The sequence below is a fragment of the Panicum virgatum genome, chromosome 1K, assembly GCF_016808335.1.
Source record: "Panicum virgatum strain AP13 chromosome 1K, P.virgatum_v5, whole genome shotgun sequence".
NCBI classification, from domain to species: Eukaryota; Viridiplantae; Streptophyta; class Magnoliopsida; order Poales; family Poaceae; genus Panicum; species Panicum virgatum.
This window is the reverse complement of record NC_053136.1, coordinates 10,892,077-10,909,798: the sequence shown is the minus strand read 5'-3', so window position 1 is coordinate 10,909,798 and position 17,722 is coordinate 10,892,077. Positions and strand designations below refer to the sequence as shown.

The 17,722-nt window shown below is 43.8% G+C and overlaps 2 protein-coding genes across 5 annotated transcripts; both read left to right on the top strand.

Moving 5' to 3' along the window:
* Positions 1-1,637: 1,637 nt before the first annotated feature.
* On the top strand, positions 1,638-11,023 carry LOC120694541 (chitinase 8-like). 4 transcript variants are annotated; one of them, XM_039977700.1, is made up of 4 exons: positions 1,642-2,151; positions 2,248-2,362; positions 7,326-7,714; positions 8,184-8,362. In XM_039977700.1, exons 1-3 carry the CDS (start codon positions 1,851-1,853, stop codon positions 7,693-7,695), a joined length of 786 nt encoding a protein of 261 aa, XP_039833634.1. In that variant the 5' UTR covers positions 1,642-1,850; the 3' UTR covers positions 7,696-7,714; positions 8,184-8,362. The 4 variants fall into 4 exon arrangements, with proteins under 4 accessions (XP_039833651.1, XP_039833645.1, XP_039833634.1 ...); XM_039977692.1 differs by having other exon boundaries at positions 1,642-2,157; positions 2,251-2,362; XM_039977717.1 differs by lacking the exons at positions 7,326-7,714; positions 8,184-8,362 and adding an exon at positions 10,275-11,023 and having other exon boundaries at positions 1,638-2,151.
* Positions 11,024-11,448: 425 nt separating this feature from the next.
* LOC120694536 (G-type lectin S-receptor-like serine/threonine-protein kinase At4g03230) lies at positions 11,449-15,857 on the top strand. The gene is made up of 8 exons (XM_039977685.1): positions 11,449-11,711; positions 11,786-12,038; positions 12,332-12,436; positions 12,531-12,709; positions 14,311-14,521; positions 14,612-14,849; positions 14,937-15,087; positions 15,381-15,857. The coding sequence occupies exons 1-8, from the start codon at positions 11,709-11,711 to the stop codon at positions 15,681-15,683; spliced, it is 1,443 nt and encodes a 480-aa protein (XP_039833619.1). The 5' UTR covers positions 11,449-11,708; the 3' UTR covers positions 15,684-15,857.
* Positions 15,858-17,722: the final 1,865 nt, after the last annotated feature.

Sequence of the window (17,722 nt, the reverse complement as noted above, 5' to 3'; positions counted from 1 at the left end):
AGCGTGAGAGTCCCCTACGGTGGGATTTTCACTTCAACACATAGATAGGCCTGGGCTACTTCCTATATATTCGGCTACTATGTTTTGTTGTATCAATCAAACCAAAGTAGCTGAGGGGCTACTGTTGGGGAATAGCCCAGCCTATATTGTAATGGGCCACATGTGGTGGTCCAAGGGTATATTTGTAAATATTGTACTCACCAGAGGACCGGAGGCAAACTGCCATCTCCCTCTCCTCCTATATATATATAGCTGACCCAAAGGGTGGGGCTCTCTATTGAGCTCTTCTCACTTCTCTCGTTTTGTGTGTCTTCGGTGCCCTCTCTCTGCTGCTTGATGGATTCACATCCTCAACAATGAAGAGAACAAAACGATTGGTACAGATAATTGCACCTAAAATGCATGCAGAAAATTAAGAAAGACATCTATTGAATCTAAGTATATTACAAAACTAGTTACATCAATATGCAAACTGACTTTGGATCACCAATTCAAAAGATTTCCACCACCAAATATCAATTGGGCCTCCTCCCACTAACCAAGCAAAACCTTCTCATCCCTTGAGCTCCCTACTGCATAGTTAGAGCCCGTTTGGCACAGCTCTAAATCTGAAATTACAATGTCTGATTGATTTCGTTCTCATTTTTCAATTGATTTTTCAACAATATTTCTCAATGTTTGTCGTACCCTTTTCCAGCCAGGTTTTGGTACAGGCCCTTGCTGACGTTTCATAGCCTCATTTGTAAAAAAAAACAGAAAAAGTGACTGAAAACAGCTCGGAAAAATAGCAGGTTGTTAAGTTGTCACCCCCAAAAAAAATGTTTCAATAAAAATCATAAATGTCCTGGAATATTTTACCAAATACTTTGGGACAAATCACAAATCTTCCGGAATATTTGACCAAATGTTCCGGAACAAATCACAAATGTTCCTTAACATTTTATTTTTCTACATACAAAAAAAAAGAAAACAAAAAACTGGCTGGCGGCGAGCACCGGAGGCACCGCCACAGGCCCACAGCCGCAGAAGAGCTCCACCGTACCACGGGTGAGTTTGGCCACATCTGCCCTGCCGGCAAGCTCCGGGCTCCCACAGCACAATACACCGCCCACCGTCATGTTCTCAAGTCCCCGCGACCGTGCTCCCTCCCTCCGCGGTCGCTGGCGAACTCGACGGTGAGCTCAACGCAATCGTACCGCCACCTCCGTTGGGGCTGAGGCAATGAGGAAGATAAAGGAAACACCGTTGGATCTAGGGTTGGCACGAATACCAAAGCTATCGCACTCGTGGTTAAAAATAGGACGCCCTGTAAATCGGAAAAGATGCACAAGGGAAATTAATCAGAAACCTGACAAATCGCTAGGATTTGTTTTGTTGACTACTAGTAACAGGCAAACAATTCCGAGAAGAAAAAAGAATCGTGGCGTGCGCGCAGGTGCAGCGAGATCCGACGCGAGAAAGCACGCAGCATGGACACGCGGAAACTACCTCGTGGTCCCCCTGACGACCTCCTCTCCCGTATCAAGACCGGCAATCGGACTCGGACGCAACGTGTGGCTCAGGAGCAAGTGAAGACTGTACAGTAGTTGCGGACGCTTCGTTGATTCAAAAAAAATCTGAATGCGCTTCGGATTAAAGAGCGGATCACCTCCTCGTCTGGAGGACGGTTTCCTCGCAACAAGTCGCATGGCCAACCATTCACGGCGACAACTTCCTTCGCCCCTCGCAGCGGGGCAGCCATGTGTACCACACTGCACATCTAGCAGCTCAGCGCAACGTTCCCAGTCTCCGCCGCCTACGCGTGCTAGCTACGACTAACAACTGAGGAGAGCTAGTGCCGTGGCGTACTTATGGTAGCGAGCATGGCGAGGCTTGTGCTGCCGGCGGCGTGCGCCATGGCGACTGCGGCGGTGTTGCTGGCCGTGGCGGCGCCCGCGGACGGCAGCGTGGTGGAGTCCATCATCACGCAGGACGTGTACAGCGCCATGCTGCCCAACCTCCACAACTCCTCCTGCCCAGCCAGCGGGTTCTACACATACGACGCCTTCATCCAGGCCGCCGCCTTCTTCCCCGGCTTCGGCACCACCGGCGGCGGCGACGAGTACAACAGGCGCGAGCTCGCCGCCTTCTTCGGCCAGACCTCCCACGAGACCACCGGTTTCATGCATATGCTGCGGCAGCTTCTTCGTGTTCTGGCTCATTTAATTAGTGCCCCGGTTTTGCTGTGAACTGACGCGTGCGTACGTGCAGGTGGCACGAGGGGCGCCGCCGACCAGTTCCAGTGGGGGTACTGCTTCAAGGAAGAGGTCAGCAAGTCCACCTCTCCTCCCGACTACGGACGGGGACCGATTCTCTTGACAGGGTAAGTGAAAATCACTGTGCTCACAGCAAAAACATGGTTATTCATAGTTCATACACACACACATGCAAATATCATATATATGTGTCTCTATCTAAATAGACGTATATACACATGATATATATGTATACTTTGTGGTGGGCCATGCATAGAATAATTTATTCTATAGTCACCTAAATCTACTATTACGAGTGTTATGATACATTACTATCACATTTACGATTGGATGACATTATAAATCTCTAGTTGCGGTGTCATAAATCTCCGTGTTCATTGTCTTAAATTTTAATGCGAATTTATAGATGGCCATAGAATATCACTTCCACATATAAATTTATGGTACAGGTTCTTGGATAAATTGCGTTAAGATTTACCGTAGGGGATAGTAAATCTTCTATCACGATGTCGTAAATTTACACCTAATTTTATGGTTGGCTATAGAATATCATTTTCTTATATATAATCTGTGGCTGGCCACAGAATAACTTATTCAATATCTACCCAAATTTACTCTCATTTACAACATGGTAAACACATATATTTATGATACATGTATTACGATAAAGTTACGAGCGCATTATACGACAAGACAATACAAATACCCATGCTGATGTTGTAAATCAATGTGTTCAATGTCTGTGTATGTGTATTTTTTTAATGTGCTATTCTACACCCTAGGTGTAGTGGTTATTCTACACCTATCGGTATATGAGCTAAACTATTGAAAAAATTTCAGTATTAACTACTGAGTCCGACTACTGACGAACCACTACTGAACGATGTCCAGTAGTGACGCGCATTATATTCAGTAGTTCAGCATTGTTTAGTTCAGTATTTGGTACTTGATGTAGAGTTAAGGTTACACAAAACAACAAATTAAATGTAGCCCAATGTATTTAAATAAGACAACAATTTCAGGTCATCTTTATCACTAACAATATGAATAACATGTCTTTTTTTTAACCACAAGTGTTTGGTTGCAACACACATATAGCATGAGCATTCATTAATCGTGGCATGGATATAACACAAGTATCAGCATATAAGTCATTTTTATCATAAGGAATAGCAAACAAATCATCTTGTGATAAAGACAGATCAAGCGAAGGTTCCACTAATATTTGCTCTATCATAATATGATTGGTGAAAAATTTCAGCACGTCAAGAGAACTCTCACCTTCTGTGAGTGTAGAAGCATGGTCATTACCTTTGCTCTCATATGCAGTGGCGGTCAAAGGTGTATCATGACGTGAAAGTCTAGAATGTTCACATGAGGCGATGATGATCACACCACGCTCTTCCTCATCCTGCGTGGTTGAATGTCCAATAAATCGTTGTTTCTCAACTTTTTCGACCGAGTAGAAAGACCGGAAATGAGCTTATTCAACTCCTCCAACTTCCTATCCATGTATGCGGAATTTTTTCTCCAAATAATAGTATTTTAGTGGAAAATCGTAAAAATAGAAGTTGTTTGAAAAAATTGCAAAACTAGTAGTTTGTCGCCGTGTAGACAAGGGACCTGTCACCATTTCAAATGGCGACAGGCACATGTCACCACTGCAAATGGCGACACGACCAATCGCCTCTTGAAGTGGCGACATGATTCTGCATGCCCTCTCATTCCCTCTCTCTGCATGCACTCTTGTTCTCTGTTTCTCTCTCACACACATGATTCGGCATGCATGCATGCACTCTCGTTCTCTCTCACACACACATACATTGCTGACTACAGGAATCTGCATGCATGCATTTGCTCTATTTCTCTCTCTCTCACACACACATACACTGCTGACTAGAGTTTACTTCACTCTTTTTCTCTCACACACTACTGAGTGCAGAGGAATCCGCATGCATGTAGCAGCTGCAAATGCACGGCTGGCAAGATGTCGCCAGCAGGGTTTGAAATTTCGGCGAAATTTCGCCGAAATTCGGCGAAAAATTTAGTTTTCGCTACTTACCGGGAAAAAAAATTCGGTATTTTTCGGAAAATTTCGTTTGAAAATTCAAAATTCAAAAAATTTCGGCCAAAAGTCACCAAAATTCGCCGAAATTTACCGAAATTTCGGAACGAAATTTCGTTTCCGCTAAACACCGGGATTTGCAACGAAACCGAAATGGTTAACCCTGGTCGCCAGTTGAAGTGGCAACATGTGCCTATCGCCATTTAAACTGGCGGCAGGTATACTTGTCCACATTTAAACGTGTACAGGTGGCTAGCTGCCACGTATGCCTGTCGCCATTTGACATGGCAACAAGTCCTTGTCGCCATTTTCAAGTGGCGACAGACTGTTTTTTTTGCAATTTTTTTAAACATATCTATTTTTATAATTTTACATTAAAATACTATTATTTGGGGAAAAAATCCACGCTCATTGATAACCCACTATTGAAGCACTCTCTTGTACACACAAATATTAAAATCCTTAGGTGACTCAACTCCTTTTATGTGACATGGTTAGAAGAAAGAAAACGACAACATAAAAGTATTATCCCTATCAACTAATTGACGATGGAACAAAAACGGAAGTCGATCACACACTATAAAGCGTCTTACTACGCGCTTGCAAGTGTTCTTACCAAAGCAACAGAGGAACAATCGGTGCGGCCTGTTTGTTATACCTCCTATAGCTTGAGTGTAATAGTTGCAAGGTGAACTAGTACTGATAAGAAGTATATATGTGGAGCTTAGGAGGCTAAAATATATGTAGGAAGGATTAGCAATAATAAAATCCAAAAATTGTAAGACTAAAGTAGCCCAAAGCTAGTCTATATATGTCGCCGGCCTAAACTCATCCGAGACCTAGTTCAAACAAGCAATGGATATAACTCAACAGAGGGACTTAAGAAACGCACGCACTTCTGATTTTTCTTTTCTTTTCTTTTCTTTCCTCTTATTTTCTTTTGGGGTGCGGCCATTTCTTTATTTTTCGTTTTGCACCTCTTTATCTTTTGCTTATTTCTCTTTTTTTCAATAACAGAAAGTGCCACAAGAATTTACATGTACAACCAACACAAACTCTTAAAGTAGGAGGGGGGGATCTGCCTATCACTCTTTGCAGATATCTGCACGAAATTTCTGCAAATATATGAAAGACAAGGCAATTGGGTGTTTCTTTATTTTTCTTTTTGCACCTCTTTGTCTTTTGCTTATTTCTCTTTTTTTCAATAACAGAAAGTACCACAAGAATTTACATGTACAATGTACAACCAACACAAACTCTTAAAGTAGGGGGAAAATCTGCCTATCACTCTTTGCGGATATCTGCACGAAGTTTCTGCAAATATATGAAAGACAAGGCAATTGGGCAAAACTGAACAAAAGCTGCAACAATTATTTATAAATTGGCACTAGTTAGCAGCACCTCATGTGATCATTTTTTGTTCACAGATTTGCATGGACTCTCACAACATAGAGATACGACTTGGCTCAAACCGAATTGAACAAAACCTAGACACAACAAAAACAACAACACAACGAGGGACTAAAATTTGGAAATGTAATCTGGGAAGAAAGAATTGTAGCAGCACAAAGGGGTTATAGGAAAGGGGAAACAATTTTTCTAGGGCTTCTTGTGGACTCTAGGTAATTGAATAGAATGAAGCTAAAAGGAAAAATAGTGGACAATCTTCCGAGAGGTATGATAAGTTTGATTGCGGACGTCAAGATTTAGGTCCTCTAACAAGACTTCATTCGAATACTAAGCAACCATTACACCGCTACTCTTTATAAGAGAGTTTTAGGTCGTGCATGACACCCTGGATGCACCCCTAGGGCTGTAACACGATACATGGGCGAACGGCCCAAAAGATGATGTGGCAGCATCCTAAGGGCAGCCACAATGTGCTCAAAAAGTGGTCATTATGCATTAAATGCTCCCTGGAAAACCGGCTATATACATTGTCCAAGTAGTCATTATAGCATTCATTGATAAAGTGGTCCTTATGCATATGAACCGGCCACAAGAAGTAAAATAGATTACTTTTTGAAGTTCACTGCTACAAATGAATATAAAAGTACAACGGTTGGTTGATCGGAAGTCTCTCACGGCACAGGAGGTTGACAACGAGAATTATTTTTTTCTCTATGGGGCCCGCATTAATTCCCACCCGGTCCTTTACCATTGTGACGGTGGACATTTCACTATGGACAGCTGTTGTGGGACCCACGCTTAAGGACTGCATGGTCCTTTGACATTGCTGTTGCCCTAACAGATTATGTATTTCCACTTTTCTGTCTACTTCGAACAAATTTGCGGCTGAAACCGGTGTCATTAGACTCCTTGAAATATATTTCTGTTGTTATAAAGAACATATAAAATAGAGCTCATATGTCACATGGGCATCGGTTTTGGTGTGGGTGCTCATGGACTCCGACGTGGACATAAACTTGGGTTTTTTTTGGGCCTCCGCCTTGTTGACTCAAAATGAATTAGTCTTGACCCTCCTTCTTGACTTGAACACCCTAGATGGCCTCCTACAAATCCGTACCATTCTCTAAGCATGATGTATGCATAGATGTCATGTCCTCATAAAAAGACGGCATTGGCTAAGCAGTGTTCACATTTTGGCTACCCCCACCACCCCACCATCACCAATTACTTCTAGAATTTTTACTAATTTTTGACACTAGATAGATAGAGATATAATTAGGGAAACCCAATGCATGGTTGATTTTAAAAGGTAGTTTTGGTATTAATAACTTATTAGTTATAAAATTACCCCTATGATACAAATGATATCTTTAAATAATACCTCGATATTAAAGAAAAAATATTATTAGATCAATCTAAACCGTTGGAGGTAAAATATGGAGAGCTCACGTATATTTGAGGGTACAGTAAAATTTCACATTTCGTCGCCTTGGTCCAAGAATTCGTTGTGTCATCGTCTTTGTATAGCTTATGCGCATAAAAACCTGACGTGGCAATGCATTTCCATGGCCAACTGGACCTACATGCGATTGCAGGCAGGCCAACTACCAGCAGGCCGGGGATGCGCTGGGCCTGGACCTGGTGGGCAACCCGGATCTGGTGTCTTCAGACCCCGTGATCTCCTTCAAGACGGCCATCTGGTTCTGGTGGACAGCGCAGGGGAAGAACGAGCCGTCGTGCCACGACGTCGTCGTGGAGAACTGGACGCCCTCCCACGCCGACCCCGCCGCGGGGCGGGTCCCGGGGTACGGCGTGATCACCAACATCTTCAACGGCGGGATCGAGTGCGGCCGCGGGCCCAACGACGCCAACATCGACCGCATTGGCTACTACCAGCGCTACTGCGACATGTTCGACGTCGCCGCCGGTGATAACCTCGACCGCTACACCCAGGAGCCTTTCTGATGTTCAGTAATTGATGAACATGTTGGTGATATGCCCAAGAGCTCATCATCACAATACGGTTTAAAGGCCCAAAAGGATATTGATCTAAGAAGAATTAGGGTTAGTAATAGGCCTATGAGATAGAAGCCCATTAGTACGCCCTATATATACGAGGGAGGGGCTAAGGGGGGAGACCCTGAGCTGCGCCACCTCCCTAGCCGCCGCCCTTGCCGTGCGTGCGGTGCTAGCACACCGACGCCCGGCGTTTCATCCCCGTACGTGTGGACTCCGTGGAGGCGCTGCTGCGACTGCTGCGCTGATCGGCTGCTGGGATCAAGTACGAGGAGCTCGGTTCGTGGGACGTGATCGACTACTTCCTCTACATCGACGCGCGACTTCTTCCGCTGCGCTGCGCGTCTAGTGGTAACGATCTATGATCTTCTACTCGCAAGCGTCTTGGGTATATGCGGTAGTGGTGCTAGCGTAGCCTACCCGTTTACCTTCAGAACAATCGTGGGAGCTACTGCATATATACAGATATATGTATACTCAACCTCAAATGAATGGCATACGTATGTTTGTGTGCCAATGTGCCGTGCATGATGTATGCTTCAATAGACTAAAGATGTGCTCAAGCATGCATGTTACTGTATTTATCAGTACAGTAGAAGATTACTTGATCATCGTATATGATCTATTCCGATAACAAACATAATCAACACAGAAGTTTGCACACAAATCAACTGATGATAAATCGGTAGCTCTCGTGTCCCGACATCAAACGGGATGGGAGATTTCACGTCGAACGCCCCAATGGTCGGGTGCAACATAAAAAAGACAGTTTGCAACACTAAAAGCTAACACTTAAAACATCAGAAATCGCGCAACAAATTAGCAAAAAAAAATCATCCGCTCAGCAGCTCAACTCCCGCCACAACAAATTTTGATGTTACAGGCAACATCACCCCGATTTGCAATACTTGCAACATTATCCGTCCGTCTCAATATGGAGAAACAATAATATCCGCAGCATTGAAAAATGTCTTTTGCAAAATAAAATAGTATGATGAAAAATAACGTCTCACTTGATCTCATGAGATCCAATTCTCACCGCAACAAGGGAGCATGTTGCATGCACATCGCTTGCAACATTGTGGAAATGTATATGCAACACCAAAAAGTATCTTTTGTAACATCGAAAAATATCAGTCGCAAAAATTAACAACAGATGCAAAAATCAACAACTAGAACATCACAACAAGTCGAAAACATCCCAATGAAATTTTGCAATATTCAATGAAGCACTTGCGGCATACGTGTGAAACAGCTAAAACATTTGGAACACATATTGCAGCATATGCTTAAAACACAACATCATGTCGTTAGTTGGGCGAGCGGAATCCCGCCAGTGTGCACGATGGCAATGCAGCTGTGCACCACGCCGCCGCCAAGGCGGAGCGCTGGTGGAGGTAGAGGCGCTAACGTGCCGGCCTGCATCGGAGGGGGATGTGCAAAATCCGTGTTAGTGGTTTATTTCTTTCACTCTGAGAAACACAAGCAACTCTAGCAGCAGGTTGGCGGCAAAAAATGTTGGATCCTCTAACTGTTTACGCTTCAAATATTCTAGCAAAGTTTGTGCACCATTGGATTCTAAATACTTCTTGCGCTCATGACCATTCGCATTGTTGCAATCCATCCGTGAGAATGGTACTTTGTCAGCTCCTCCATAGAACTCCTTCAAGAACTCATACACCTGAGCTGACTTCATTCCTGCTTCCCTTATCTGTCCAATTAACTTTTTGTCCGCCTCTTGAACACTTCATTGGGACCTCAACTTTTCTCTTTTATTTGGACTAATAAGGTAATGATTGTGCTCAAGTACAACCTTTTGCACTATTCAAATCCCCTCTTTGTTGACACTAAATTGAACACAAGCATTGCAATTTGTTCTTGTAGTGTCCTTTGATGACTTACTTTCTCGCTGACCTTGGTTACCGCAAACAAAATATTTCTGACGTAAAGTCTGATATCCTCGTAGCTTTGAATGGCTCTTTCTAATACTAAAGCCAATGTGACCGGCATAGGTGTTGTACATATCAAAAACTTTCTTCTCTAATTCGAAAGTCATTCCAACTTCAGGAACAATCAGAGTTTTCACAACTTCATCAATCACATGAGATGTAATGGAAGGAACGGGACTATCATTGCCATCAGTGTTGGAACAAGTAGAGTCGATGTGGTCTACTTCCATGGCAGTTGACAAGTTCTGTGCAATAAAACATGATCAGATAGGTTAAAATATATGATAAACATCACGACTAATAAATTAGACCATGATGACCTTACCTGTGTTGTGTTTGCTTTGGTTCCACAACCATAAAATGATCGCGGTCTCATCAACAATATCCTCCACCTCAGCCTGATCCTTGGATCCTTCTTCCAGCGCCTGTTGGCGGCCGTTATCTATGGCGCAAAGGCCACTGCAGTATTGTGAGACCATCTCGAGTGCCTGATCATCATGGGAGTGCTGGGCCATGACAAAGAAAGGCGTGTGCCGTCAGAACTGTCGCTGGCGATCTGATCATGTGTGCAATGTGCAGATGCGTTGAAGGAGCTGCGTGCCTGGTCTGCTCCTCGAACGGCAGGAAAGTTGCCACTCGCCACCGAGCCGCTGCTGCAAGAACAGCAGCTGTGCCAGCAACGCCGCTCTGCACGGCACAGGCTTTGCGGCGGATGAAGGCGAAGGCGGCGGCGATGGGAGGACATGAAGAAAGATACAGGCTCTATACAGGAGCTCTCGGCTCTGTCCGGAGCTAATGCATCTAGCCGAGCCGAGCTGCAGCGTTTGACGAAGGGTGGAGCCGAGAAAAGCCTTGCCGTCTGATCCGTTCCGTGCCCACGAAACAATATTTGGGGGCGGGTCCTCACCGGATGCACTTTGGGGGTTGTCCCTACCCAATTTTTTTTCCAATAAGCCCAATTTTTTTTTTTGCAAGCCACAAATTACAGGAGCAAGAGGTACAGTTGGGCACCACCAAAAAAATAGAAAACACGACACACAGCGAGCAGAAGGGACGTCTCAAGTTTTACAAGATTTGCTGACAAACATGGTAAAGAAAAGCTCTACTACTCTATTACAATTATCAGTGGGGGAGAAATTCTCTATAAATTTTTTAGTGATGTCTCCGCGTTAGAGATGCAAATTTAGCTACATGGATGTCTGCCGTCTCTATTTTGCCTTTTTTAAATAGTGGAAGTTTTGTACTTCCTCCATATTGTAATGGATGTCGTTTCGGATTAAAGTGTAAAATATTTAACTTATGATAAATTCAAAATGACTTCCTTTATACTATGGAGGGAGCAGGGGCACATAAAAAATCTATAAAAAGAGATAGGAATTCAGTAGTACGTGACCCTACTACGAAAATTCTCCGATCGAAAAATCTTAACTTCTACCTAGATTACAACCACATATATGGTCCACGACGTGTACGTACACATGTGGTGTGCGTTCTCCGCTCCGCTGGGCTGCAGACTGGCCGGCTGGTCGAAGTCCTCAAGCTTGACTCCTCAGTCGTCACTCGTTTTTCAGAGAAAAGAGTCAATGTAACCCATCGAGCACGGCTCGCTCGTAGCAGAAGAGGCTTCGTGCACTAGCTGCTGCTGACGAACAAACGCGCTTATTTACCGCCGATTATTCCGTTATTCCTCTGTTCCGACCTATCTGCGTGCCTGAGCTTTGCGCGTTGGCTGCCATGGCGGCGGCGGCGACAGGTGGCGGCAGAAGGCTGGCGTTAGCGGCCACGCTGCTCTGCGCCGCTGCCGCTCTGGTCGCCGCACAGGAGGCATCCGGCGTGCGCGCCACCTACCTATTCTACCGCGCGAAGCAGAACAGTTGGGACCTGGCCGCCGCCGGAGTGTACTGCGCCAAGTGGGATGCTGACGAGCCACTGTCATGGCGCAAGGAGTACGGCTGGACGGCCTTCTGCGGCCCCGTTGGACCCGCAGGCAAGGACGCCTGCGGTAAGTGCCTCATGGTATGATCTTATTAATAATCAATCGTTTTAGGCAAACTATATATATATTATTTGGGGATCTATCTATGCTGTAGGTGACGAACAGTAATGCGACGGGCGCAGCCATCACAGTGAGGATCGTGGACCAGTGCAGCAACGGTGGGCTGTCCATGGACTACGACACGGCCTTCAGCAAGATCGACAAGGGCGGACAGGGCTACAAGAACGGCCACCTCACCGTCAAGTATCAGTTCGTCAACTGCAGCGGTGGTGCCGTGGCGCCGGCGGCAGACCCGGCAGCTATTGTGCCACCAACGCCGGGAGTAGTGCCCAGCGAGCGACATAAAAGTAAGCAAGGGCAAAGCCAAATTTTCCACATTCAATTGAAAGGATCAAGTAAAACTTGCTGATGTAATAATAAAACTCCCAACTTTGCCATACTCGAGTTAGTTCTAGAGATTCCACACCTTATATTTCTTTTATTAATGGAGTCCTCGTGGGAATTTCACTGCCCACAGTTATGTGTAATTCATTATTACCCATATCATCAAACTGTAAAATACATTAACTATACAGATATGTGAAATTATTAATTACTACAGATATGTGAAATTATTAATTACTCCTTGTTATCATTTAAGTTTTAGGGCGCAGGGGCAAAGTTCTGGTCATCGCCTTGGTTGTTCCACTAGCTGCATCTTTTTTGTGCCTGGTGTCGTTTTTTAGATACAGAAGTCACCAGAATGGTAAGCTACATACTACCGCTACTATACTCGCTTCCCTCAAGACATTGAACTTCAATTTGGTACGATGCAATATGCTCGGATCGATATAATATAGGCAAAGCTACAAAGGACAAGGCTAAGATAAACGTTCAGAAGGATGGAGCACTAGTTTGGGAACTAGAAGGAACAAGTTCAGGATTCACTATTTATGAATTGTCCCAAGTATTGGAGGCTACATGTAACTTCTCAGAAGAAAATAAACTTGGGCAAGGAGGTTTTGGTCCTGTTTTCAAGGTAAGATAATGCGTTTGCATATGTCCGTGGATTAAGGGTGTATTTAGTTCTGCTTTTGAAACTGCTTTTGTTTTTCGAAAAGTCAAAAGCTAACCAAACACACTGGTCTCCAAAAGCTGCTTTTTTTTGTTAAAGCTGCTTTTACTCTAGTACAAAACTGAAAGCAGCTTTCCTCCTGCTTTTACCTGCTGTGGAGGTGGGCAACTTCAAAAAAATTACCTACCCACCACCTTCAAAAAGTTAATGGTTTTTGAACTTCTTCGCAGCTCACAGCCTACGGCAGCTTTTCCACAGCTTACAGCTCACAGCAATTTTTTCAAAAGCCACAGCTCAACCAAACACACTCTAAAAATACAGTTTATGCATATTTAGAAATTAGAGCATCTCTAGCAGGACATGTAAATCACTTTTTTAATTAAAAAAAAGAGTGCTAAAACTCGTTCCCAACAGAGCAGCTAAAGTCGTGGACTCGCTTTCTCCTTCTGCGTCCCGGAAAAGCCGGTAGGAATTTTTGCCGATGCCCCGCGGCTCGCCATCCCACCTCCCGCATGGTCCCGCCCTCTCTCCCGTGCCCTCTCCCGCGCCGCCGCCGCCGCGCTCCCATTGCTCGCGGGCCGCGAGCTCCGGCAGCCGCCGCGCCTCCCTACTCGCCGGTTCCGAGCTTCACCGGCAGCAAGCTCCGCCGGCCAAATCCCTGGCCTCCGCTTCACCATCCCCAAATTCCTCCCATCCGAAGCTCTCTTACCTCCCTAGCTCCCTTCCCAGCCCCTCATATCTGAGCTCCGGCCCTTGCACGGCCGGGTATCGAGGATTCCTCGGCCGCCGGCCATCCTTGGCCCTCGAGATCCATTCGTCGTCGATTTCACCCCTCCGACCGCTGTTTTCTTCGTCCAGAGGCTCAAATCGAACCTAGGTGAGGCGTTGATGCCCGTGCTCTCCTTGTTCTTGCGAGTTCCGCTAGTTTCCGCGCTTGTTTCGAGCGCCGCCGCCAAGCTGCCGCCCGCCGCAGACTGCCCCTGCGCCGCCCCCGCGTTGCGCCGCCGCGCGCGCCGGCTCCGTCCGGCTGCGCTTACCGCCGCACCGCCCTGCCCTGCCGCCTGTTGTCCTTGCCGCCGGCGAGCTGCAAGTGGAAAGGAGGGAGGGGCCGGCCATGGAAACGGTGGGCGGAGATGAGAGGGAGAGGGATGACGCGTGGGGCTCACGTGCCAGTGTCTGCGTGCGTGGAGAGTTGAATAAATGGATAGGTAGTTTGTTGGAGGGTCCAATAAAATAGAAAGACAATTTTAGTCAAATGACTAGCTAAATGAGAATTTAGCTAGTTTCATTTGTCTAAGCTCTTGGAGATGCTCTTAGGCACTTTATTTAAGATGCTCGGAGCTAGCTATTTTCCCCAACGATTGCAAGTATTGGATGTTTGTTGCAGTTACTAATAAAAACGTACTAGAAGTTGTATTCTGAAAATCCCTTAGTGTTATTATGGACAAATACCTATATATTTTCTCAGTGCGTGTCATGGCCTGGTTATAGAAGATAAATCAAGTTACAAGAAATAGCACAACAAAAGATTATCACTGATCCACTTCATTTGAATTCCTCTCCAGGGCCAGTTTCCAGATGGGTTGGAGATAGCAGTTAAGAGACTTGCTTCACATTCCGGACAAGGTTTCACCGAGTTCAAAAATGAAATTCAGCTCGTAGCCAAGCTCCAGCACACAAATCTGGTCCGGCTCTTAGGATTCTGCTCCCACGGAGAGGAGAAAATACTCATCTACGAATATTTGCCAAATAAAAGCTTGGACTTCTTTATTTTTGGTACTTTTGATACAGAAACATGGTACAAGTTCTGGGTTCTTGAAGATGTTTTTTCTTCTAATAATATATCTATATTTAACTGCTTTGCAGATGAAACAAGGAGAGCTTTACTTTACTGGACTAAACGCTTAGCAATAATAGAAGGGATAGCACAAGGACTCCTATATTTGCATAAGCACTCTAGACTACGGGTTATCCATAGAGATCTTAAAGCAAGCAACATTCTTCTGGACCATGAAATGAACCCCAAAATTTCAGATTTTGGGCTTGCTAAGATATTTAGCACAAATGATTTGGAAGGAAACACAAGAAGGATTGCTGGAACATAGTAAGATTTTCTTACAATCAAGGCTATTACAAAAAGCCTACAAATACAACAATCTGACCAAGAAGTTTTCTTTATACATCAATTCAGTGGCTATATGGCTCCTGAGTACGCTTCGGAGGGCATCTTCTCGATCAAATCCGATGTGTTTAGTTTTGGTGTGCTAATTCTTGAGATTGTGAGTGGGAAAAAAACATCAAGTTACCATCGATATGGAGACTTCATCAACCTTCTTGGACATGTAAGTCTTTTCATTATTTTGATCTACAAACAATTTTGTATCTCTAATGTCTGAAAATCAAGAAATGCAAAATTTGAAGGCCGTCACATGGCACCACTGGGAGTACTGATTTAGGATTAATGCTTTCTGCCTTTTTAGGAGAGCATATGAGCACTAATAAATCTACCACTGGGAGTACTAGGATTTGTGCTTTGCACCTTTTTAGCAGTGCATATGGGCAGTAATAAATCTACTCTTTTTTTTCCTCATCCAGCAATATATCATTATATATTTTGTCATCTTTTCTTTGGTAGGCATGGCAGTTGTGGAAAGATGGATTGTGGCTTCAACTTGTGGATGAATTATTAGATGTTGAGTGCCATACGCTAGCGATAATGAGATGTATTAACATCGCCTTATTGTGTGTGCAAGAGAACGCATCTGATCGGCCCACCATGTCAGATGTGGTTACAATGCTAAGCAGCGAGACTATGACCCTGTCTGAGCCTAAGCACCCAGCATATTTCCACGTAATGGTCACAACAGTAGAGGCATCAACAGTTGTGATGCCATGTACTGCTAACGTTGTCACAGTGTCCGACCTAGATGGCAGGTAATTTTATATTTTCGCTCCAAATCATGTCAAAATATTTTGTATTGTATGCTGCTCCTTTCAAAGATTTATCTTTTTGAGCTTTTCATTTATCAATTTTTTAACGAGAATCGCATGTTTGTTGATGCCAATTGTTTATGCTAGACAGCTGAAATTCAAAGAGTAAATCTTTAAATAACACTGACCATGCTTCAGGAGAGGCTTTTGGCCATTTCCCATCACTGCAGAGCGTCATTAAAAAAAATTCTGATTGGAATAAAGGAACCTCTGTAGCCTTCTGTAGTTTCTCTATGATACATACGCCTCCTCTTGTACGCTGTCTACACGGTACTCTCGTAGTAAAAACTGCTGACAGCTGTATGTAAGAGCCAGTTTTTAGTGACGGGCATCATCGTCCAAATTAAAGGAGATGGACCTAATGGCATCTAAAGCAGTTTAAACCAGTGTTTTAAATAGCGAGCTATAGCGTCACAATAGCGGTTTTCACGGAGCTGCTGCTATGATCACTGCAGTACAAAATAGCGCGCTATAGCGGGCAATAGCAGTGCTAATAGCGTTTTGAGGACCCTGCCATTAAATCCTATAGCCCGCTATTTAAAATGTTGGTTTAGACAGTAGTTGTCTATTTGACATACACAGATAGCTAAATAAACAGCTTTACAATAGTTTAGATATTTGTTGTCTGTTTAGCTGTCTATGTGATACTTAATACATACTTGATGTTGTTTTGCATGGGAGCACGAGCTAGAGCAGTAAACGAGATAGTAGACAGCAACACACTTTTTTCTCATTTAATGATGACCACATCAGCTTATTTTGCTTGTGTGGACTTGTATAGACGGCTGCTATCTAATTGTTGTACGTGCCCCAAGGCTGTAACCCTTGAAGCTTCCAGACTGCACATTTCCAGACTGCACTCTAAACTCTAAACTTTAGGTTCCAGATTTCAAATTCCAAGGACATTTCAAATTGGGCACTTTGGCTCCAAATTCGGAGCTCTTTCCAAATTTGTAAGACCAGAATTCAAATTTGTGACTTTGGTTCAAAATTTAGAGCTCTTTCCAAACCTGGGACCAAAATTCAAATTTGGAACACATTTCAAATTTGTGACATTGGCTTCCAAATTTGTGACCAGAATTCAAATTTTCAGCGCATTTTGAATTTGGCACTGTGGTTCCAAATTTAGAGCAGTTTTGAAATTTGGACTAGAATTGAAATGTTGAGAACATTTTAAATTTGGCAATTTGGCTCCAAATTTGGAGCAATTTTGGATTTTGAGACCAAACTTCAAATTTCGAGCACACTTAAAATTTTGAACTTTGGCTCCAAATTTGGAGCTCTTTCTAAATCTGGGACCAGTTTTCAAATCTGGAGCTCTTTCAAAATTTGGGACATGGGCTCCTTTGGGACCAAAATTCAAATTTCGAGCATATTCAAATTTTTGATCGATCAATCCATGAAATGGAACCAGTAGAGCCATGGGTTAAAAGAAATTTAATACCTCGCACGCCAATCTGGCTCATCAAGTTAATCCTTTTAGGAACTGATGATGGGCTATGTCACCTTTATCTGAAATACTAGGTGATTTCCCCGCGCATTGCCGCAGGATTTTAGGAAGTTTTCGATAAGTTGTGACTAAAGATGCAAAATATTTTTTTAAAATAAAAGAATCTAGAGAGTATGCAACATTACAATGTAGTACTTAGATTTAGGTTGTTGAAAATATGAAACAGTAGATTTTCGAATAAAGAAAACTTGTCGTAGAGCTGATGAACACATGGATGAAATTAATAAAATAGAACTGATATTTATATCAAAATAGATAAATATTGCTTAACACACAATGGTATACCACTTGGCTTATTAGAGGTATAATCATAATGGTAGACGGCATACATGTGTCAACGTTTAACAACCCTTTCATCTTATCAAATAGACCTTTTACCAATCGAATAAAATAACAAAATTTACATGAATTTGTACATATAAAGAATGGATCCAATCCCGGGCCAGAAGAGACATAGATCCGTGTCTTTATAAAGA